At 43.0% G+C, this 24,772-nt stretch overlaps 1 protein-coding gene across 1 annotated transcript in view; it reads right to left on the reverse strand.

Moving 5' to 3' along the window:
• Positions 1–14,972: 14,972 nt before the first annotated feature.
• The window catches only part of LOC121850040 (pro-neuregulin-2, membrane-bound isoform-like), a 50,720-nt gene continuing 40,920 nt past the window's right edge, over positions 14,973–24,772 (reverse strand). The window contains exon 2 of the mRNA XM_042339992.1: positions 14,973–15,081. Coding sequence (XP_042195926.1) covers positions 15,023–15,081 — 59 coding nt within the window. The 3' untranslated portion in view covers positions 14,973–15,022. The remainder of the gene's footprint in view (positions 15,082–24,772) is intronic.

A 24,772-nucleotide genomic window follows, 5' to 3' on the forward strand; every position in this document is an offset into this window, starting at 1 on the left:
AGGTCAGGCAGCATCTATGGAGAAAGGAAAATGAGTCAACATTTCGAGTCCACGACCCGTCATCAGAACGTGGACCCGAAACATTTCCTCACTTTCCTTTCTCCATAGACGCTGCTTGACCTGCTGAGTGTTCCCAGCGACTTCTGTTTTTGTTTTCAGATTTCTAGCATCTGCAATATTTGGCATTTAGACTCACTCTGATTTCATCAACTCTGAAACAAGTCGTGAACAGACGAGCCAAACCGATTGAAATTACTTAACGGAACTTAAATAAGAAGAAGAATCCTTACATTTGCTACAGGGTGTCCCTCGGGAGGACACCCAGAACTACTTCACTTCACAGGATATACTGTGAAGCATAGTGACTGTGTTTTATAAATAAAATCCTTCCCCTCTCCTCTGCTCTTGCCTCCACATCCCCCTCTCCCAATGGCCATGGGGGTCAAGAGCACAGCACTTGGTTATACAGATCTGAAGGCTGCAGGTTTCGGCTTTGATTTCTGTAACTCGCTGTTAAACAGCCTTACAATGTGGAGGAGCCAAAAACTAATCAACAGTTGAATATTGAAAACGATGTCATGTTTACCCACATCTGGAAGTTACTTAAAAAAATTGAGATGTAGAATAACCAGCAATCTGTTATGGGTTACCTCCTAGTTTCTCAACAAATGTATCTTAACATTTCCCTGGAGTTGGGGATAGCTTCAAGTTCCACAGAAACTCAGTTGCAACATAAACAACCGCATTTATGTAATGCCTTTCACTTAGACTAAGAAAGATGTGTTTGAAAGCATTTCACAGAAACAGAGTAGGGTGTACAAGTTTGGAGTTTTATGAAATCAAACAACTTTTATTTTCAATTAAAATTAAATTAAAAATAAACATCTTTGCATTAAAAATGTACCCTATCAATTTTGAAGTCTCAAAATCTGAAACTTTTCGTCCAATTTCCTGCATTAATAAAAGTTACTTGGCATGAACCAGAATACCAAAGGAGGGAGAGGGTCAAGAGTTGGCCATTGGCATATTCAAAGCGACACCAACAACAAGTTGCATTTATATAGTGCCACCTACTCAGGGCAGTGTCACAGAGCGCTTGGCAGTGGCGGAGCACGACACCAAGCAAGGGGGAGGTGACCTTAGACACGGTTGAAGAGGAAGGTCTTCAGGCACTACTTGAAGATGGGGAAGGAGAGGGCGAGGCAGAGGGATAGAGGAAGAGTGTTCCAGAGTTCCGGGGCGTATTGGCTGAAAGCACGGCCACCAATGGTGGAACGGAGGGAAAAGGGACAAGCAGGAGGCCGGAGCAAGTCGAGTGGAGGGTTGGCGAGTAGTGGGTTGGGGAGTAAGCAGCTCGGAGAGGTAGAGAGGTTACAGGGCATGGAGGGATTTGAAGACAAATATGAGGATCTTGAAATCGATCTGAGATAGAACCCAAAGGCAGAAAGAGAGGGGAGTGAGATGGAGGGGTTAGTGTGAGGGAGCTCCCAAGGATAGGGGCATAGGAGCTAATGGCTCTGTCAAGATGACTTTGTGAGAGGATGGAGGACACATAAACAAGCCTGTGTTAGCCAAGCGGAGGAGCAGGTCAGGAGAAAATAATGATTGCAGGAAACTTTAAATTACTCAAAAATCTCAGCCAAACCAGTGGGAAAACAATGAAATGAATTCATCCAACTGACTGAGACTCACTCAGAATCCAAAGTGATGCTCCACAAAGCAGATCACTGTGTCAATGACCGGAGGATTACACCCTTGGCTCCCAGTACATCTCACCTCCGTGTTACTTACAGTGAGTATGGAACAGGCTCCCTCGGGAGACAGTGGAAGCAGAAAGGGTTGATTCTTTCAAAAATAAATCAGAAAGACTTCTGTTAAGAAATAATATCTCGGGATACAGTATATAGTTTGGGATATGGCATGTGCATGCGACTGCCAGAATGATGGAAGGCACCGAGGTGGACCTTGGTCTTCTTTCGCCCAGCAAATTTATATATTCTTATGTGAGCCATGTGAAAAGCTTCTCTGCCTAACTGATGGGTTGAAACTGCTTAATTCTTGGGTGTGTGGAGTGGGGGTTGGGGAGTGGGATTGGGGAGGGGGGAAGAACCTTCGATTATAGAAACAGGAATAAGACATTCAGCCATTCAAGCCTGTTTCACCATTCTGTTAGATCATAGCTGATCTCTACCTCAACTCCAATTACCCACTTTTTCTCCATATCCTTTGAAACCCTTACCCAACAAAAATCGCTAGATTATTGTTAGGTAAGGGTATCGGGGAGCAGTGGGGGTAAGGTACATGGAGAAAATTTGGAAGAACTTATCGCAACAAAGTTTACAAAATCAATCTAACAAATAATAGATTTTTTTAAAAAGATATTATTTTGAACAATGAAACCAAACAAGTATGATGAAACTCTTTACAAATGGCGAGAAGTAGTTAAAAGTTTACCAAATATTTAATATATCTTATGTTTTTTTTGTGTGTGTGTGCCCTCGATTTCCACACCAAAATCACACAGTAAAGCCAAGACAAGCAAGGACAGGAGCAAAAACCCTGAACAATCAATGCTTGTTCTGGTTTTATTACCCAATCCTGTCACAGACAAGCAAGTTTCAACCTTACCTGAAAAAAACTCAGCAACTTATGACGTGTGTCTTTGACTTTGCCTTTCGTTCTCTCGTGCAATCAACTATTTAGTTCTTGGGCTGTATTCTCTCTTCTGGAAATTGAATGATGGTCAACTCGAGCCATAAATGATTCATGCATGCCTCCGATTGACAAACCAATCAATCACCCCAATAACAAATTATCCTGACCTCTCTCTCCAAGGAACATTAAGACTAGTAACATTGCAGCTCCTTTATAATAATAATAATAATCCTTGCATTTGATATAGCGCCTTATCACATTGTTGAGACGTCTCAAAGCGCTTCAAAGTGAATTGACTGTATATTTTGTGGGGGAAATGTGGCAGGCAATTACGCACAGCAGTGTCCCACAAACAGTCGTGGATTGAGTGACTAAATTATTATTAATATTATTATTTTTGGAAGGGATTATTATTACCCCTGGAAGTGATCCACATTTTCAGCATTTTCCTTCACTTTGAAGTTGAAATCCCAATTACAAAGGCTTGAGGGGCTGAATGGCCTACTCCTGTTCCTATGTTCCTGAGCATTGAGTTTATTGCCCTGGTCTCAAATTTAATTTACTCTGAATAAGAGAATAAATTAGCCTCTGATTTAATCACTGCAACCAAAAAACATTATTGATTGCTTTTCAACTTATAGACATTTCGACTGTTATGATGATGATGATGATGATGACCACAGTAATAACTTGTGTTTATACAGCGCCTTTTCACTAACTAAATGGACTCCTCGGAAGGCTTTACAAATGATTACAAGTCAAGTCAATGTCACACAGGCAAACACGGCTTTGTTAGGCTTTGGGCCTTTGGTAGGATTCATCAAACTTTTTAAAGTGACTTTAGGGTTAGTTAAAGACCAAAATTGCTTTTTTGTTTAATATTCAATCATTCCAAGGCAGCGAAAAAATATTTAACAAATGAAACAAGTGCATGTTTGTTTTATTTTGGTCAGCCAGTTGTCTGACATACACCCGCACGGAAATCCATCACCGTGCATTAGAGACGCAAACTCCAAACTATTGAGAGCTGGGCTCAATATGGTTTCTATGGTTTCCATTTGTTTGGTTTGGCCTGCACAATACCTCCCCCAGAGCATTCAGGCCCAGGTAGGAAATAGCCGCGGCTTGGGGTGGGGAACCTCAGAATATCCAGTGTGGTACGGTACTGTTGGAAGTTACCATTGCAAACCCTGGCAAGCTTCGCACCACTTATACGATTAGGACCGCCTTCCCCATTAGGGTTCTGGTATGTAGGAGCTGAGCGGAAAGAATCCCTGCCCCCAGTGACCCGACCTGCTCCTACAAGTCTTGCCAATGAGCCACGCTGGCTGACCTGTCATGAATCATTAACAAGTTTACGGCACATACTTTAGTCCTACTCTGAGATTGTAAGAAATGTGTGAAGAGACAATTTTCTTCAGCTTCCAACTCTTACATGTGCACAAGGTAGAACCCACACCCCACACACACACACACACAATTACACAATTTGCTGTTGCTATCAAGTAATAATGTCAGTCATAAGTTACATCTTTAGCATGACACTGCAGTTTGATTTCTATAGGAACCAAAATTCGCTGCTGTGTTAGTAGAAGTACAGTGGGAAGCCATTAATTGGAAATTAATTTATCCCAAGAAGAAATAAAAGGTTCATCAGATCTCATCCCTCCAAAACATGGTCCTACCCACACCCCCAAGTGCTTTTTAAATGAGTCTGCGTGTCCTGGCCTCAACCATGGTTCCTGGCAATCACATTCTAGTCGTTAATTACCCTTTGGGTAAAGAAAAATTTCCTGGTGTCTGTCCTGAAATTGCCCCTTTGGAACTCTAAACCTGCGTCCTCTTGTTCTACTGACTTGGTGCATCCTAAAGTAATGTTCTGGGTTTACTTTTTCAATCCCAGTTCATGGGCACAAAATTAGCTGTTTGGCTTCTAATCATTTGTAAGGCATTCCGAGGAGTCCATTTTGTTTGTGAAAAGACACTGTATAAATGCAAGTTATTGCTGTGGTCATCATCATCATCATAACAGGAGAAATGTCTATAAGTTGAAAAGCGATCAATGATTTTTGTTTGGCTGCAATGATTAAATCAGAGGCTAACTTATTCTCTTACTCAGAGTAAATTAACCTCGAGACCAGGGCAATAAACTCAATGCTCAGTTCAATCAGACAATCCCTATAATTGCTACGATGATCGAGTGATACAAAATGCTTCCATGTTTTGCTTCACGTTTAATGTTATGGGGAATGTGTTGTGCTACTCATTCATGTTCTTTAACCGGTTGTTTGCATCACAGTACTTGGAGAAAATGCAGACTTGCATTCTGTCATTAGTCGATTCTTAAACTCCCATGCGTTGGGACAAAGCCACGACACAGAACAGAGGGAGGAAGCAAATCTCAAACGTAGCTGAGTTTCTGAGGAGATGAGAGAGGCACTTGTCTCGCCGAACATTAAAAAGGTACAAAGCACTCCATGAACAAATTAAAGGAGGGAAGGAAATTCCACCCATAATTAAAACCTATCAAAATTAAGTGTCCAGTTTAATGATAAATTGTCGCATTTCATTCAGACTTTTAATTAAATGCACCACAGGGACCAATGGTACAATGATAGCGGTAGCAGACACGATATAAACAATGCTCCTCTTGGCTCTCTCTCTCTTCTCCCCCTCCCGCCATGTGAATGCCAATGACTGTACAAAGCTATAAATTTCCATGGTTTCATCTGCTTTTCTTCACGGATTGAGGAAGGGTTTCAGGCAAAACCCAAACCAGCTGCAACTTGTCTACAATTTATAATAATACTAGGGTTAAAAACACAGTCAAATACAATTTGGTCACTCAATCCACAACCGTCTGTGGGACACTGCTGTGGTAATTGGTTGCTGCATTCCGCCCACAAAATGCACAGTAAATTCACTTTAGTATATAATAACAATAATCCTTGCATTTGATTTAATGCCGTATCACATCTTCAAGACTTCTCAAAGTGCTTCACAGAATATACTGTAAAGTGAATTGACTGTATATTTTGTGGGCGCAACGAGGCAGCCATTTGCACACAGCAGTGTCCCACAAACAGTCATGGATTGAATGACCAATTTTATTATTATTTTTTTGAAGAAAATATCAGCCCCGGAAAAGCAATCCGCCAATCAACTAACAACCGGGTTCCTACTTATTGTTAGGTAAATAGAGGTGTGTGGAGTAAGAAAACTTGCCCAACATTTCGCCCTGCCGGGAATAGAACCCAGATCTCTCTCTTGCAAAGCGAGTGCTCTAACCACTGAGCTACAGGACTCCTTTGAAACAAGCACTTTACAGAATATACTGTAAAGTGTAGTGACTGTGTATTTTGTGGGTGAAACATGGCAGTCAATTGCACACAGCAGTGTCACACAAACAGCCATGGATCGAGTGACCAAATTATTATTATTTGAAAGAGGGATTATTAATATATTCTGTGAAGCGCTTTGAGACGTATCAATGACGTCTCAATGCTATATCAAATGCAAGGATTATATATCTGCAACCTTAAAGGAATAAAAAACAGCACACATTTCCTCTAGCCAGACCACACTGACTGTATGGCAATATTGATAAAGAGTTTCGTTCAAAACTTGAACTTTAAAGCTCAATTTTCATAGAAAAAAATACCTCAAATCCATTCAGAATTTAATAGTTCATTCATGGATTTTATACTTTCAAATGCCAATTTGATTTGCTGAAAGGCATTATCGAGGTAAATGACTATCCAACTGCATTTAATATCCATTCTGATCAAGCCAGTACACTAAAACGTAAAATATACGAACTACTAGATGTACTCCAGGCAGATTGAGTAGGAAATTATTTACTTCAAACTCAACTAAACCATCTCTCGCTGCTGTTTATTGTGCAGCTTTGTCTTGCAGAACACTGCAGAGATATCACTGCATCCTTGCATTTGATATAGCGCCTTATCACGTCGTTGAGACGTCTCAAAGCTTCACAGAATATACTTCAAAGTGGATTGACGATGCATTTTGTGGCCGAGACGCAGCAGCCAATTGCGCAAAGCAGTGTCACACAAGCAATCCTGGATTGAGTGACCACATGTTTTTATTAAGGGATTATTGCCCCCTGGATAGCGATCTGCCAATCAACTAACAACTAGGTTCCTACTTACTGATAGTTAAACAGAGCCGTGTGGAGTGAGGAAACTTGCCTAAGGTTTTCCCCCCTGGGAATCGAACCCGGATCCTCTTGCTCGAACCAATATGCTACAACACATTAAATAAACGGACGATAAGGCAGGATAAGGTCCATATGGGTGCCCATTTTAGTTAATGGACTGCCTTTTAGTTAATATTACTGTATCAGACTCACTACATTGGTTAGGCACATCAGCAATAGCTTGTGTGCACTTCGATTCGAAACATGATGTCGTGTCTCCACACTTCCCTCGTTTCTTTGAGCTCAAAAGCAAAAGACCAGATCGTTTGGCTGATTGATGGGCTCACATACTGACCGTGAGGATGGTGCTGAAATGGAAGCAGTCATGCCGCATGCTAATCAGCAAATGGGATGATTGAAAAATCGTCAGAACCATCATGCAATGTGTGACTGCAGCAAGAGCAAAAAGACAAACAGCAGAGGGTGAGAAAAACAATCAAATTCAACATCCCAGGATTTGACTGGAAAGTGTAGTGACTGTATATTTCTCTAGGCGATCGGCTCAGCTGATTTGTGCATAACCAGTGTCCCACAAACAGTCGTGAAGCGAATTAGCAATTTTAACAGCCTGGAGTACTGCTGGCCAGGACAGAGAGAGCAACTCCCTTCTGTTTTTCAGTTAGCGCCATGGGATCTCTAACGTCCACCTGAGCAGGCAGACAGTACCTCAGTTTAATGTTTCCCCAATTCCCAGTTCGGGTTAAAATTTCTGACTATCCAGCATCTTTGGACGTCCTCCCGACGTGAAAGGCGCTGTACAAATGCAATATTTGCTGTTGTTTCATCTGAAGGATTGCACCCCTGACAATGCAGTGCTCCTACTAGCACTGTGTTGGAGCATCAGGCTGGACTGCATGAGCTCACCGACCCGAAGTGGGGTCTTTAATAATAATAATAATAATAATCCTTGCATTTGATATAGCGCTTTTCACGTCGGGAGGACGTCCCAAAGCGCTTCACAGAACACACTGTAAAGTGAATTGACTGTATATTTGTGGGCGAACGCGGCAGCCAATTGCGCACAGCAATGTCCCACAAACAGTCGTAGATTGAAAATGACCAATTTATTATTGTTTTTGGAGGGATTATTATTAGGCTCTGTGTGGAGTAAGGAAACTTGCCCAAGGTTTCGCCCTCTGCCTGGAATTGAACTCAGGTCTCCCATTTTCAAAGCGAGTGCTCTAACCTCTGAGCTACAGGACTCCACAGTCCTGTACACAGGCAGACATGGAGAAATACACTGAAGTACTCTTGGAGGAGTCACAAATTACTCATGACCTCAGTGCATGTTCTAGTCAACTTGAGAGAGAGATGCGCCAGCACAGGAAAAAGGGTTGTGATCCGTCTTTCCCACGTGCAATTGACGAGAGATAGGACACCATCGGGAAAAGTTGCAGGATAACTAGGAATATTAGTTATTGGCAACTTAATACCGTTTACATTTAGGAATGCTCACAAAACAATTGCCTCTCCCACCCCCATCCCACCACTCCACATGATGGTTTGGAGTTTATCCAGAAAGCAGCCGAGAAACACAGACACAGAAGGTCTCTGGGCCAGTAACTAGATTCTAACTCCAAATCCATTGTTTAACCACAAACCTGAGGCTCTGAGGCGAGAGCGTTACTGACTGAGCCGGGCTCAAACCTGAATGGCACGAACAGTAATAAAAAACAGTCAGATTGTCAAACAAAGGCAGAATTTCGACATTACCACCTGTGTGGTTTTTTAAAAAAACACATCATCTCCTCAGCCTCCAGACAAAGCAATTAAAAGGGAGAAGTATATATCAGAATTCCAACAGGTATCAATAGCTCCCATCCATATAAACTATGTGCGAGTTTTCTCTTGCTCTAGCTTCTCAGGTGTCTTTACACACCAGCATTTCTCATTTGTGTTACACGGACAATGATTATTAATGATTTCATTGTCTCCCCTAGTTCTTAAAGGCAAATGGTAATTCTACCCAGTACGGTTTTAGGCAGATATAGGTTTGCACTCTGGACTCGGAACCCACATTGTCTAGGCTGACACTACAGTGCAGTGCCAGGGGTGTGTGTACTGCATTGTTGGAGGAGCCTCCCTTCAGATGAGACATTAAACCGAGGTGTCATCTGCCTGTTAATGGGGATGTTAAAGATCCCGTGGTTCAGTGACTCAAGCCCTTCTGCATCCAGACAGGTGGACAGGCTCACACATGTAAGAGATCCGCAACCAAGGATTCCACTCACACAGTGCTTAACCTCGCTTTTCAAAATTTCAATTTCAATTCCAGTTTAAGCGTGGCAACATCCTTAATAACTTCCCAGTCTGTGTTTCACAATCAATTCAGGCATCATCGCTTAGGTTATATTAAGACCAACGTTCATCTAGGCTTATTGTCAGAAGCGACTGACAAGGCAGATTTCTCAGTCACTTAGTGGGAATGACAACTAACTCAGGAGAGACGATCCCTTCAACTGTTCAATAGCTTCTGAGAAGATCTGTTTTTTTTCCTTTTTTTTGGTCAGACAGGTATCTGACACACACAAAAACATGTCACCTTGCTTAAGAGTATCCAAATCAGAGAGAGTTTCATATACGCCACCTACACATGTAAATTTCTGTGTCTGGAATGGAATGTGCACTCTCTCTCGCTCGCTCGTTCTCTCTTGCCATGGAGGAACGCACCCTGCCTACCTAATTCTGGAGAGAGTGTTTGGCACAGGTTATCAAGAGCCAAGGCTTGGATGACCTCAGAGTGTGAGTTGGGGTAACTGCTGAGTTTAGCCAGCAGTCTTCACCAATTAAACTAATCGAGAAGATGGTAACCAAGCATTACACAGGGTAAATGGATATGGCTAATCAGAAGCTTCATCAGCAGAGACCTCTGGATAATGTAGTGCATTAAACCTACAGAATGCACACAGGGTCTTTGCACTACCTTTGTAATGCTCTGCATGTAATAATATAATAATAATTCTTGTATTTAACAAAACTCCTTATTATGACGTTGAGATGTCTCAAAGCGCATCACAGAATATATTGTAAAGTGAATTGACTATCTTGTGGGCGAAACATGGCCGCCAATTGTGCACAGCAATATCCCACAGAGAGTCGTGGATTGAATGAACAATTATTTTACCAAATTATTATCCCAGCAAAGCGATCCACAATTCGACTAACAACCAGATTCCTACTTACTGCTAGGTAAACAGGTGTGTGGAGTAAGGAAACTTGCCTAGGGTTTCGCCCTGCCCGGGAATCGAACCAAGGTCCTCTCGCTTGCGAGGCGAGCTCACTAACTACTACGCTATGGGGCCCATTAATGTAATGTCAGAAACAAAATTTCCCAATCCCCTTCCACCCCCAATACGACCATTTCAAAATTGCTATAAAAGCGATTTCTCAATAACAGAGCAGCGGTACAAGATGTGCCGATAGCTTGGCTTGCAAGCAATTTATTCAAAGTTACCTTTATCATAAGAACAAAATTATATTTCTCCCACTTTAATTCATACAATTCAACACTTAACATAAATCAAAGCCCTTTAAGTTCATGAACGCTCACCTTGATTGCATTTGCAAACATTAACAGTCATCAAAATTAATGAGCTGCATTGCTTTGACAGGGCACCTTCAACAAGGCTGTATGTGTGAGAGCAGGGCGTTTTATATTCCCATTCATTAAGCTTCTGACATTCCTGAGACTTTGTTTAGCAAAAATACATTCCTTAGAGTCGAGAATAATAATAATAATAATCCTTGCATGGATATTACGCTTTATCATGTCGTTGACCGTGCCTTCAGCTCCCCTCTCGACTCTCTTCCCCCTCCTCGCTCCCTCCCTTCCCTCCCCTCACCCTGACCATTTCCCCCCTCCTTGCTCCCTCCCTTCCCTCCCCTCACCCTGACCATTTCCCCCCTCCTCGCTCCCTCCCTTCCCTCCCCTCACCCTGACCATTTCCCCCTCCTCGCTCCCTCCCTTCCCTCCCCTCACCCTGACCATTTCCCCCCTGCTCGGGTCATGACCCAACTGTGCAGCGCCTTGGGACGTCCTCCTGACGTGAAAGGCGCTTTATAAATGGAATCTTGTTGTTGTTGTTGAGATGTCTCAAAGCGCTTCACAGAATGTACGGTTAAGTGAATTGACTGTATATTTTGTGGGAGAAACGCGGCAGCCAATTGTGCACAGCAGTGTCCCACAAACAGTCGTGGATTGAGTGACCAAATTTTGCTTTGTTTTTTGGGGGGAATTATTACCCCAGAAAAGCGATCTGCCAATCAACTAATAACTGGGTTCTTACTCACTTTTAGGTAAACAGCGACGTGTGAAGTAAGGAAACATGCCTAAGGTTTTGTCCCACCCAGGAATCAAACCCAGGTCCTGTCACTTGCGAGGCAAGTAATTTAATCAATATGCTACAGGACTCCACAGGAGAAGAGGCTTCGACCAAAATTTACCTAAACAAGAGAAATATAGCAACATCAGATAAGAAGCAAGAGAGATGACACAAATTTACAGCAAGTTAAACAATTTTAATAACAAGAGAGGATGTGTAGAAGCTCTTTATTAATGCAAGATTTCTTTCATCTCCTTGTGCATGTATTTAGCATCACAACCTGCAAGGATTGCTTTGAATTCTGCTTATAAAAAATGGACAGTGCCAGGTTCCTCGGTGGAATACGAATTGGAGTCTTTGAAGTGCAGTTGTAAAATGATAAGATTTCAGGTCTGATTAACAGCCACAATGATGTTTGACCCACAAAAAAACATTTGGTCAATAAACATGGCCCAGAGTGTTTTAATGAATTATACAGTACACAGTCACTACACTTTACAGTAAAACCCTGTGAAGTGATTTATTATTCACTTATACAATACACAGTCACTACACTTTACAGTCAAGTCCTGTGAAGAAGTGCTCTGAGATGTCTTGTCAACACAGTGAAACGATGTATCAAATACAAGATTATTATTAATCCTGAGCTCTATACCAATTTCTCTCTGTGGTCAACGATAATAATATTAATCTATCTTACTTTTAATATTCAGCCTATAATGTTTAGAACGTCTCGAAGAGCTTCACAAACCTTCTGTAAGATTCAGTCGATCGATTCAGTAGGTGAACCCAGCAGGCAATTTGCACGCAGCAGTGGCCCACACAGAACCAATGAACCAATTTTATCTGGGGAATTGTTGGCCAGGACACTTGGCAATACTTACAGTGCCATTTACCATCCTTTCACCAAACTCCTGTACCAACCTCCCACTCAAGCCATTTGCTAAATGAGTCCAAATTCTTGGTTTTACCTTCCTAGTCTTGCTTGGTTACCCTCCTAGGTATGGCAAGCTATGCCGTTTTAGCTGGTTAGACTCCAGCAGTTACCCCAATGCACACTCTGGGGTCCCCAACCCTTGGTTCTTGCCAACCTGCGCCTAATACTTTCCAGCATTAGGTAAATAGGATGCTTTGCTCCAGGGATAGAGTACACATTCCATTCCAACAATCTACCTCTCAGATTTCCACGTGTAGGTGGGTTGTATTGAATTCTCAGCTTGTTTTGGATACTCTTAAGCACGGTTATTGGTTTCTGCAGGTGTCAGACACCTGGCTGTCCCTCCAAAAATTAGCTCTTACAGTATAAAATGACCCACTGGGTAATTAATTCCTTCCTGGTGTCAGTCTTTAAACTGCCCTTCCTAGCCTTGCCTCTATGCCCTGCTGTCAAACTGCTTTGGTGTATCTGAAAGTACTGTTTTTGGTTCACCTTCTCAGTTCCCATTTATGATTTTCTCTCCACCTCTATATGGTTCTCCTCTGAGACGTCTCTTTTCAAGGCTGAAGAGCCCCATCTTATCTCGTCACTCCTCTTAGCTTATCCTTCTAACACTGGGGATCATCCTTGTTGATCTGCTCTGAACTGCCTCGAGGGTCCTGGCTCCCCCCTTGTCTCATAGCAACCAGAACAGTGCACAGTGCCCCAGATGCCATCTGACAACTGCTTGAACAGAACGTATGGTGATCTGAACTCAACAATTAAAACAACAACAAATTACATTTACACAGCGGCTTTCATGTCGGGAGGATGTCTCAATGCGCTAGACGGTTAGTGATTTGGACCCAAACTGGAGGTTGGGATCATGGGGGGTTTGGGGAGCAGGGAAGGTAAGGGTAGGAGGCTGACCGAAGGTGCAATCGAAGAGGAGAGTCTTGAGACGGGCCTTGAAGGAGGCAAGGGAGAGGGCGAGGCGAAGGGACTGTGGGATGGAGTTTCAAAGGTTGGACAGAGAGGCTGAAGGCCTAAACAATGATGGTGGGGTGGGCCAGGCGGGGGAGGTGGAGCAGGTTGGAGCCTGCAGAGTTGTCTGTTGGCACTTTCAAAGAGATAACAACTTGTATGTATATAGTGTCCCCTCATGCAGAGGAGTGTCCCAGAGCGTTGACAGTAGCTGAGCATGATGCCGAGCAGTGGGTTGGTGGAGTAAGCAGGTCGGAGAGGTAGGGAGGTGCCAAGGCATGAAGGGATTTGAAGACAAGTGTGAGGGTCATGAAATCAATCAGTTCTATGATAGGGAGCCGGTGGAGCCTGGCCACAACTAGCGTGATATATATATGTGTGTGTGTGTGTATACATATGCAAACTTGGAGATATTTTCTGTGCTTAACAGGATCAACTTCAATCACAGTACATGAACAGAAGCCAACTCACAAGTTGACAAGAGAGGTTCAGATCAAGAAGACCCTGCGGCCTATTTGATCTCATCTTCCAGAGCACCCACCTTACCATCCTCCCATTACAGCCGTTTCTTAAGTGAATCCTAGCGTTCCTGCCTCAACCACCCATCTTGGTGACCTTGTTCCAATCATTAATTACCCTCCGGGCAAAGAAATACTTCCTGGTGTCTATCCTGAAATTGCCCCCTTTGCAACCCTGAACCTGTGCCCTCTCATTCTGTTGTCTTGGGCTGCACAAACCCATTCATGTGAACCTGAGATCAGAGGAGAGGTGGGGCAGGGGTGGAGAGACAATCAATTACATTGATTCACTGGCTGATGAACTTCTTGCCTATCACAAATATTTATTTGCGGAGCACGAGACAATAATGGTTAAATATTGAGATTAAATATTCATACAGTCAGATTTATTTTGACATGAAAATTATACGCGGTCATAAAACTGTCCACAAGCATCAACGATAAATCGAAATAAAGTTATGGATGGATACATAGTATTGTATAATAATTGCATCTGATACAGCGCCTTTCACGTCAGGAGGACGTCTCAAAGCGCAGGAAAGTAAGCCCTGGTGACTATGTTTTACAGATGCATCTTGCTGTTGATTTAAACTCCGTTTACGTTCCATTCTGTCCTTCGGATGAGACATCAAACTGAGGTCCACTCTGTGCCTGTTCAGTTGGATGTTAACATTCCCATGGCACTATTTGAAAACAGCGAGGAGTTTCTCCTGGTGTCCAGACTGACATTCCTTACCCTACAGCGGCCCCCTCTTCCCCAAAAAATAAAAAATGGTCGTTCACTTCATGGTTGTTTGTGGGAATACTTCTGTGCCCAAATTGGCAGCCGCATTCACCTACAAAATGCGCAGTCACTACACATTACAGTAAATCCTGGGAAGGACTTTGAGAAAGCCTCCTGACGTGAAAAGTGCTGTAACAAATGTAGGGATTGTTATTATTATTAAGTTGAAACTGAACCACGTACACTGCTGTGCACAATTGGCTGCTGCGTTTCGCCCACCAAATAAAGTCAATCCATTTTACAATATATTCTGTGCAGCATTTGAGACGTCTCAATGAAGTGACAAGGTGCTGTATATCAAATGCAAGGATTTTTAGTTATTATAACTCCTTTACTAAATATCAGAGGTACTATTTTTGCACTTGTTAATATCAGAGAAGGCGTCACATTTTTGTCAATTTGGGATTTAATGTAATACAAATGAGGCTGGACCACATTATGTTGAATGATTTCCTGGGTTACTTAAGTTATAAAGTAGAACAGAATTAATATCCTTGTTCGCTGTCATGATCCCCGAGGTACCAACACATTTTAAGGGTTCAAATGTACAGGAAGAGTGTTCTTGAGTCATCATCAGTTGCTGTGCGGTTAGCCTTTGTTTTCCACAGAGCTACGCCATTCACCTCATCCAAGGTCACGCAATGAGATTAAGCAGAGCACAGTGTATCCGTGTACGTCAGGCTCTGTAATGGAATATTGACCGAGTCAATGCCACTGTTGGCATCTCAAACCATGCAGCAATTTCTTATTTAATTAAATAATTCTCCCCCCCGCCCTCCACCCTCCCCACCCTCACTCCCCTTCCCCCCCTTTTTTCTATCCCGAGGTCAAATAATATAATTAAAGCTTCCATTACATTCGCAACGTCTTAGTTGAATCTCATCACCGCAGTGCTTTGCACTAACTGTTAAACGCAAAGCCACATTGATGACCTTTCTTTACAGAATTTGCAGTTGGCGTCAATAAACTGATTTTCCTCCTGGCTCCTGCGCTCCGTACACTGCAGCAGGAGAGTGTCCAGCAGTTTCCCTCCGCATCATCCGAGAACCAGTCAGAAGGAGCTGGTGTCATCAACCAGGGAGGAGGAGGAGGGCGGAGAAGGGAACGGGGAAACAGTGAACGCAGAAGGTTGCCAGTATAAAACAAGGTGATTCAGACTTAGCTGGTGATCGCACTGTCCACCCTGGTAAGGCAGTGAGTGATCAGGCGAGGCAGTGACCAAGGAACTGATGCAACAACAACAACAATTTGATTTACACAATGCCTTTCACGTCAGGAGGATGTCCCAAGGCGCTGGACAGTCAAGGATTTTCTATCAACCCAAGCTGGGGGTTGGGATCAGGTCGGGTGGAGGGTGTATAATATATATAATATTATACAAGATAGTCACAAGAAGAGCAAAAGGAGAGCTTAGGAAAATATTTTTCACACAGAGAGTTGGGACGTGGAACCTCCTGCCAAGTAATGTAGAGGTAGAGTGCATTGTGGGTTTCAAATTGAAAATAAATAGAAAGTGGCTTGAAGGGGTGTGGGGTGGGGTGGGGGGTAGGGCAGTGGGATTGAATGGACAGCTTGTTTTGAGACCTGGGGCAAACTGGATGAGCCAAATGGCCTCCTCTGTGCCGGACATATCTAAGATTCCATGATTCCATTCCCTACTCTCCTTCCCATTTCAAAATGATTTTTCCCTCAAGTATTTTATCCCATTCTCTTTTTTTTGAACAAAAAAATTCTCTGTTTTAGAGGGAGCACCGAGAGGAGAGGCCTAACATCTTGTCAAAAGAAGCAGAGGGGCGGTGAGGAGAATGTTTTTCACACAGAGAGTTGTTCAGATCTGGAATGCACTGCTTGAAAGGGTGGTGGAAGCAGATTCGATAACAACTTTTCGATAATTCTCTTTTCAAACAGCTGGCACAGACACGATGGGTCGAATGGCCTCCTTCTGTGCTTTATAATTCTACGAACTTTCAAGAGAGGAATGGATAATAATAATAATAATAATCCTTGCATTTGATATAGCGCTTTTCACGTCGGGAGGACGTCCCAAAGCGCTTCACAGAACACACTGTAAAGTGAATTGACTGTATATTTGTGGGCGAACGTGGCAGCCAATTGCGCACAGCAATGTCCCACAAACAGTCGTAGATTGAAAATGACCAATTTTTTTTATTATTGTTTTTTGGTTTTTTTGGAGGGATTATTATTATCTTGTTGATACTCGTCAACAAGGTGATGTCTCACCACTAGTTACTTGGGGAGGATAAGTTTGCAGGGCTATGGGGAAAGCGCGGGGGAGTGGGATTAATTTGGATAGCTCTTTCAAAGAGTCGGCACAGACATGATGGGCCGAATGGCCTCCTTCTGTGCTGTATAATTCTATGATTCTATGATTCTAGGAGAGAGACAGCCCAGGTCAGTGCCATGTCTCTGAACTTGCAGTTTGAATGAAGTCCTGGCCTCTCTCAATGCGTTTATAAAATATAACAATTCACAAGCTGTTGAGTTGAATGCAACATTTCACCATTAACAAAGCTGCATACTGCTCCCTGGTGTTCTCTCAAGAGCAGTGGAAGAAAAACCCACCACCAAAGAGCAATGAGCCCACACTGACCACTCGTGACAACCTCCTCTGCAGGAGAAATTACATCTTTATATAGTAATCAATTTACCACCAGAAAATGCCACGCTAAAATCCATTACACCTTGCCCCGAGGAAAAACTGCCTTCAAGGTTACTGTAATACTGTATAAAAGATTAGGACCTCTCGAAACATTTTAATAAATTTTAAACACAGCAATATTTTAGAAAAGCAAATGCTACAAGTCCATGAATAAATTTATATTTTATATATATGTATATTTAAGTGTTGCGATTATACCATCGCTGATAAAACAAGACACAACTCATGCTTGTAACCCAGATCAGTCCAGTTTTTCCATTAATTTGGCATCAGCCTGGCTAGGAAGGTTGTGAGTTCAAACCCCCAATTGGGGACATTGAGCTAAGCTGACATTCCATAGGAATATAGGAACATAGGAGTAGGCCTTTCAGTCCTTCAAACCGGTTCCGACATTTTATCAGATCGTGGCTGATCTGTACTTCCAACTCCAATTTCCAAGGCAGAACTACATTGTTGGAAGTGCTGTCCTTTGGATTAGATGATGAGGTCAGGTCTGCCTTTTCAGGGAGGACGTTAAAGATCCCATGATGTAACTCAAAAAGAGAAGGTATTTTTTTTCTAGCGTCCTAGCCAACAATCTTTCAAATAATATTGGTCATTCACTTCACAAGCGTTGTTCATGGGAAGTTGCTGCACGCAAATTGGCTGCCCTATCCGCTAACAAAAATACAGTTTCTACACTTTACAGTGAATCCTGTGAAGCATTTTAGATGTCCTCCCACTGTGGAAGGATCTGTATAAAATGCAAGATTATATCTTAACAAGCACAGCAATTGGTAAAAGACCACACACTCTGAAGACAAACCAGTTAATTGCTGGTGTCAAGAAAGATAAGTGAAGTGGAAAAGGTTCAATGCCAGAATTTGTAGCACAGATACGGTGGCCCGAATTTCCCTTTCCTTTCATCTTTCCCTTCCTCCACTTTCCGAGCATAAACTTTCTGAATTTAATCCAAAGTTCAATTCATTTCTCATTAGAAAAGGAATTAAATTCATTGGGGCACATCGCAAAAATGATTGACGATTTGATCTTAAAAACAACAACAATTTGCATTTATATAGCACCACTCATGCGGAGTAGCATCACAGAGCATTTAGAAAGAAGCATGGTGTTTTGCAAACTTTTTGGGGGGAGTGGGGGCAGGTGGGGGTTTGGGGATGAAGTGAAGCAAAATGCAAGAAAGGAACAGAATCCAGCAGCTCAGTGGTTGGAACACTCGCCTTGCAAGTGAGAGACCTGGGTTTGATTCCCAGCAGTGCAAAACCTTGGACAAGTTTCCTTACTCCACACGCCTGATAATAATCCCTCAAGAAAAAAAATAGTAAATTGGTCACTTAAATCCATAACTGTTTGTGGGATGCTGCTGTGTGCAATTGGCTGCCGCATTTTGCCCACAAAACATACAGTCAATTCACTTTACAGTATATTCTGTGAAGCGCTTTGAAATGTCTAGAAGTTGTGAAAAGCGCTATATCAAATGCAAAGATTATTATTATTAACTGTTACAATTACTATAAAAAGCAAAGCCCAGTTATTCGAAGGTTGAGCTTCCCAAATGATCTGCCCCAGTGACCTTCCAGGTCACTGTTCCACATTCTCACAAACGCCAGCGTGAAGATATAGATTCCCATTTCACTTGTGCCCAGATCAGCTCTGAAAGATGGTTCATATACTTCAAAAGAACACCTCAAAAACAGGCCATTCAGTTCATCCAATCTGGCTGGTGTTTATACTCCACACGAGTTACTTTCCTTGATTCTATCTCTCGTCCCATATCCTGGATTTTCCCCATATCCCTTAACTTTATTCTCTTTTAGCCACGTGTCAGTCTTTGTTGGAGAATGTGCATATAATTGAGTCCCAACAACCAACTGTGGCAGAAAATCCACACTCTCACCATGCTCAGTGTGAAAATGTTTTACCTAATCTCTGGCTAACAATCCCCTGAATAAAACGAGTCACTCACTTCATGGCTGTTTGCAAGACCGGGTTCGCCTACAAATACACAGTCACCACAGTAAAGCCTGTGAAACACTTTGAGACATCTCAAAGCTGTCAACAACGACAACAACAACAACTTGCATTCATAGCGTCTCAGAGCGCTTAACAGGCACTAGATGAATTGCGAGGATTATTACCAATAATAATTATTATCTTACAATGCACTGATCCAGTTCACAACAAACGCACGAGGCTGATATTAAAGCTGACTCGGGCATTTGTCAGTGAAGTGATAGAAAATAGCATATCCTTTTCCATTTGTTTCCAGCCAGGATATTGCATTCGTTGAGATCTGCAAACATCAATTATATTCCTGTGCAGAGATTTGTAAAACTAAGCCAATAACAGAGATCAGATATCTGATGAATGCTTCAGCCAATGCCATCTGACAACCAATCAATTTCTGATGGCAGCAGCATCTGTGCTACACATTCCCTGACATTGGTCAGTGTAACTAACGGCAATCGAGTGTTCATACAATGTGCCGTTACTGGGAAGGAGGTGCAATCGCTCGTTCATTTCACGTCAGTTTGTGCACAAATCGGCTCCAGCACGCAAATCGGCTGCTGGTTCGTCTACAAGATACAGTCACTACACTTTACAGCACAATCCTCGCTTGAAAATCATACTGCTGTGCACAATTGGCTGATGCATTTCCAACAACAACAACAACAAATTACATTGGTATAGCGCTTTTTACGTTGGGAGGACGTCCCAAGGCGCTTGAAAACAAAGTGAAGGTGGTACAAAAGGTAGGATTTAAACCAGTCAAGGACATGACCATAAAGTTTGATGTGAGAGGAGAGGCAGTGGAGGAGGATAGAAAGGTTGACGGTGTCAAAGGCAGCAGAGAGGTCAAGGAGGACAAGGAGACAGAGGGAGCCCTGATCACAGATAGACTAAATATTATTTGTCACTGTTTCTGTATGGGCAGCACGGAAACCCAATTGAAGGGGTTCTGATGGGAGAGGAAGGAGCGAAGCTGGGAGTTTCACCCACAAAATACACTGAGTGGACTGAGGTAGCAGGATGGTAGGGGGTTAGGAGGTCGCAGAGATTGGGGGTAGCGAGGCCATGGAGGGCTTTGAAGGTGAGGACCAGGATCTTGAACTGTATCCTCTGTGTGATGGGAAGTCAGTGATAGGGGTGATAGGGCCACAGAGCCTGGTGTGGGAGAGGACACGACCTGCAGAGTTCTGGATGATCTGCAGCCTATGGAAGGAGGAGTTGGGGAGGCCAACAAGCAGGGAGTTTGCATAGTCAAGCCTCAAAGTTATGAATGTGTGTATGAGAGTTTCGGTGGCCTGCGGTGTGAGATGGTGGTGAAGCCAGGCGATGTTGCGGAGGTGGGGGAAGGCAGAGCTGGTCATGGCACGGATGTGGGGTAGAAAGGACAGTTGAGGGTCAAACAAGATGCCAAGGTTCCGGACTGGCTTAGTAAGGTGGACTGTACATCCATGGATGGTGATGCTGTCAGCGCCTGAGTTGAGGAGGCGCTGATCAGAGCCAATCAGAAGAGCCTCGGTCTTGTTGGGGTTCAACTGAAGAAAGTTAGCTCTCATCCAGCACTTGATGTCTGACAGACATTCTGTCAGGACAGCAGTGGTCCTGGAGTCAAGGATGGAGGCAGAGAGGTAGAGTTGGGTGTCATCCGTATACATGTGGAAGTTGACCCCATGTCTTCGGATGATGTCACCAAGAGGGAGCATATAGATGTTGAAGAGGAGGGGACCAAGGACAGAACGCTGAGGAACACCTCATGAGATTGCGAGGGCGAGAGGAGAAACCATTTGGAAGGCAAGGATTATAATACTAACAATAATATTATCCTACCCCAATTTACAGTGAGGGTGCAAGTCTCTGTTGTTGAAAATAATAATAATAATCCTTGCATTTGATATAACGCTTTTCACGTCTTCTAGACGTCCCAAAGCACTTCACAGAATATACTGTAAAGTGAATTGACTGTATATTTGTGGGCGAACGCAGCAGCCAATTGTGCACAGCAATGTCCCACAGACAGTCGTGGATTGAAAATGACCAATTTATTATTGTTTTGTTTTTTTTGGAGGGATTATTATCAGGCGTGTGGAGTAAGGAAACTTGCCCAAGCGTTCGCCCTGACTGGAATTGAACTCAGGTCTCTCACTTGCAAAGCGAGTGCTCTAACCACTGAGCTACAGGACTCCACGCCACATAATAATAAAAAAATTAAATCAAAGTGTTTCACAGGATTTTACCGTGAAGTGCAGTGAGTTTGTGTTTTGTAGATAAGGTATTTTCACCGTCAAATTCAGCTCGTTAATGGATAGGCATTTGGAGCACAAATAGAAGATGGAAGGCGTCATTCCATTGTAGACAAACCAATTACCAGGAACAGAAGTACAGTATGATAGAAGGCGCAGTACTGCAGCTGGAAGAGGAACACAACTGAACACTATTTGATGTGAACTGTCTCAAGGGTTCTCTTGCCATATATGACAGATGTACATTTAATTACAATTGCAAAGCAAAGCTGATGGAAAAGCAGTTTTAAAAAAAATAATCGGCACAGCTCACGCGCGACTTGGAATCCAGCCTTAAAAAAAATTACTGGCAGGACCACACATCCTCTCTCTGAAGACGTTTAATAATGTTGTAATTTGAAAATCGGAAGTTGTTCGAGCAGAACTATCCAGTTGCAGTAATCCAATAAAAGGTGCAAAAGTAATGAATAGAATTACACCAGGTAACAGATTGCATCATTTCAATTATTGTTCCATTAAAGCTACAATATCTGACAATTAAACATTTCTGACAGAAGGGCAGAATCTCAGAGAGCCCACCAGTTTTAAAAGACCAAATATAACAGAATAGATTGCTGGCATTATGCATTGAGATTTTTTTTATATATACCTGAAGACTTTCCTCTTTGACCTGTGCCTAAGGTCACCTCCTCTGGTACTGGGTCAAATTCCGCCATTTGTTCAGTGTTCTTAGATGCAACTCGCCTGAAGGACGCTATATAAATGCACGTTGTTGTTGATTTATTGTTTTACAAGCAGAAGTTTGCAGGTTTCTGACACTGCACTGACACAGTTCTGTGATCACGCTGCAGTGAACGAGACGGCACAGTTTGTAACATTTGACACAGCCCCTTTTACGTTGTCAAATGTCTCAAAAGAACGTCTCTGTGTTTTACTGTGAAGTGCAATGACTGTGCATTTGTAGGTAACACGGCTGCCAATTTGTACACAGCAACGTCCCACAAACACCCTTGAAGTTAATGACCATTTTTCTTCTCTCTGAGGAATAGTCGGCAACAACACCAGAAGAGAGAAACTCCCTTCTTTCTTCAAACAGTGCCTTGGGATGTTTAACGTCCACCTGAACAGGCAGACAGGACCTCAGTTTAATGCCTCATCCAAAAGAAGGGCATCTCCGACAATATAGACAATGACCACCCAGTGTCCTCCGTTATTGCCAGATCACTGGGAGATCTGACAAATCCAGCCCCAGGCTTTTGGGCCGATTCTCTTCCACTGAAACCTGGACATCCTCACAGCTCGAAAAGACAAGAGATTCAGATGCATTCTTTCATTCATTTATCTTCCACTTATTAGGGTCAGATCGCAGTGGTAGAAAAATTAAGGCTGAGTAATTTTATCATTTGGTTCCAAGAGCAGCTTTCAGGACCAATGTACAAAGGAGCACATCTTAGCCCGATGACAAATCTCAACAGTAATGGTTAGGGACAGCACAAAAGCTGCCCTATATGTCTGTAGTACACATAAACGCTAAGGTGACTCTTTGGGGGGGTGACCTATAAATTCCTAGCTCAAGTAGAGCAAACTTTTACTTATCTTGGTAATTCCTAACCCAGCTACTTTGTGACAATCAGGTTGAACTTGGAGCCATTTCTGAGCCACGTGGAACCAACAACAACTTGCATTACATACCTTTCTTTACGCGGAGCACTTAAGTGTATTGTACAGTTTATAATCCTGTTGTAAGGCCCCTCAATGCATTTTGCAAAGATAGGCTTCCACAACGGCAGAAATCAATAAACATAACGGAATTCCAAACAGCTTAAAATTAGCCGACTACAATTACATAGATTTAATAATAATAGACCATCTTTGAGACGTCTCAAAGCGCTTCACAGAATATACTGTAAAGTGTAGCGACTGCATTTTGTGGGAGAAACGTGGCAACCAATTGCGCACAGCAGTTTCAAACATCTATTCTATCTAATGCCCAAGTTCAACTAGCTGCAGTCACCTGGACGTTATTCACCTGTTCATTTACTTATTGAAAATCAATCTTTTTCTCAACTATTCCAACCAGGTTATCTAGCGTTTGCCAATTCAGCTTTCCTCAGGAATTGACAATGATCACTGCATTTCTTTTAACCTCAGCAAATCGACAGAACATCTTAAGCATCATATGTCAGACGATATGATGTTTAGACATTAATAAAAGATTAAATTAGTTTCCAAATCAGCGACTGCTCACAGACTTGCTAGTATACTCCCTTGTAATATGCCATGATTGGTATTCTATCTGATACCTTCACCCAAGTCCAACACGATTGGGGAGGATGTGGTAAATGGAAGGAGCGGTCTCGATGGGCCCCTCTGGTATTCTCTTCTCAAATCCCTCCTTCTCGGCTATCAAAACTCTTCTAAAACCCTCTTGTTTTGACTGTGGGCCACCTGTCCCTCTACACCCTCCTTTCTCCCTCCCTTGCATTCCAGGCTCCAACTCGGTTGGAAAAATAAGAGTTGACATTAGTTTTCCTACAGTGATGCGGGAAAGCCCCCCCAGGGAGTTTAGGGGAGTATCATTAAATTTTATAAGACAGTAAATATCCTATAGAGCTTGAAATTGTCCTGTCAAACAGTGGAGAATTCATTACAAAATATGAGTTCACTTACAGGTTCTATAGACTTTTTAAGTAGGCGACTTTCTACAGTATATTTCAGTAAAGTCAGGCAGAGTGAAGGGCGATATGATTTCTTTGCAATTGATGACGAGTTCTACATTTAAGGTGCTTGACAATAGTTTTTAATGAGCAAATAAAAGCGCTGTGGCAACCCATTGCAAGTGGGATTCCTTCCTTTCGTGGAGCCAGCGAAATGTTCCCACTTTGCCATCGATCGGCACTGCGAGGGACCCTGGATTTACAACCTTTGTAAATCAGATATGAAAAGCTGCCTTGTTAAGGTTGGATAGTTGCTCGGCTCTTTTCAGGCCGGTCTTTGAGCACAGTTAGCGATGGTGTAAATCACCTGAACTTGACAAATAAAAGCTCTCGCTTGCTTGATGTTCATTCACTACAAATCCTCTCCACCACATCAATGCTCCACACAGCCTCATTCTTCAGTGATTCATTGCCCCGTCAATAAGCTGCATCGAACCACTCCAATAATCCGCGTCAGCAGCTTTGCCTTGGCCACTCGTTTCGTGGCTGTTTGCAGGACATTGTTGTGCGCAAATTGGCTGCCGCGTTCCTCCCCCGTCCAGCCTGGCCCACCATCAGCGGTTGGACCTTCAGCCTCTCTGCCCCTACTCTTTGGAACTCCATTCCACAGTCCCTCCACCTCGCCCCCACACTTGCCTCCTTCAAGCCCATCTCAAGACCCTTCTCTTTGACCGCGCCTTCGGTCAACCTCCTAGCCCTATCCGCCCTGCCCTCCACCCCTCCTGATCCC

The sequence above is a fragment of the Callorhinchus milii genome, unplaced genomic scaffold (assembly GCF_018977255.1).
Source record: "Callorhinchus milii isolate IMCB2004 unplaced genomic scaffold, IMCB_Cmil_1.0 Scaffold13, whole genome shotgun sequence".
NCBI classification, from domain to species: domain Eukaryota; kingdom Metazoa; phylum Chordata; class Chondrichthyes; order Chimaeriformes; family Callorhinchidae; genus Callorhinchus; species Callorhinchus milii.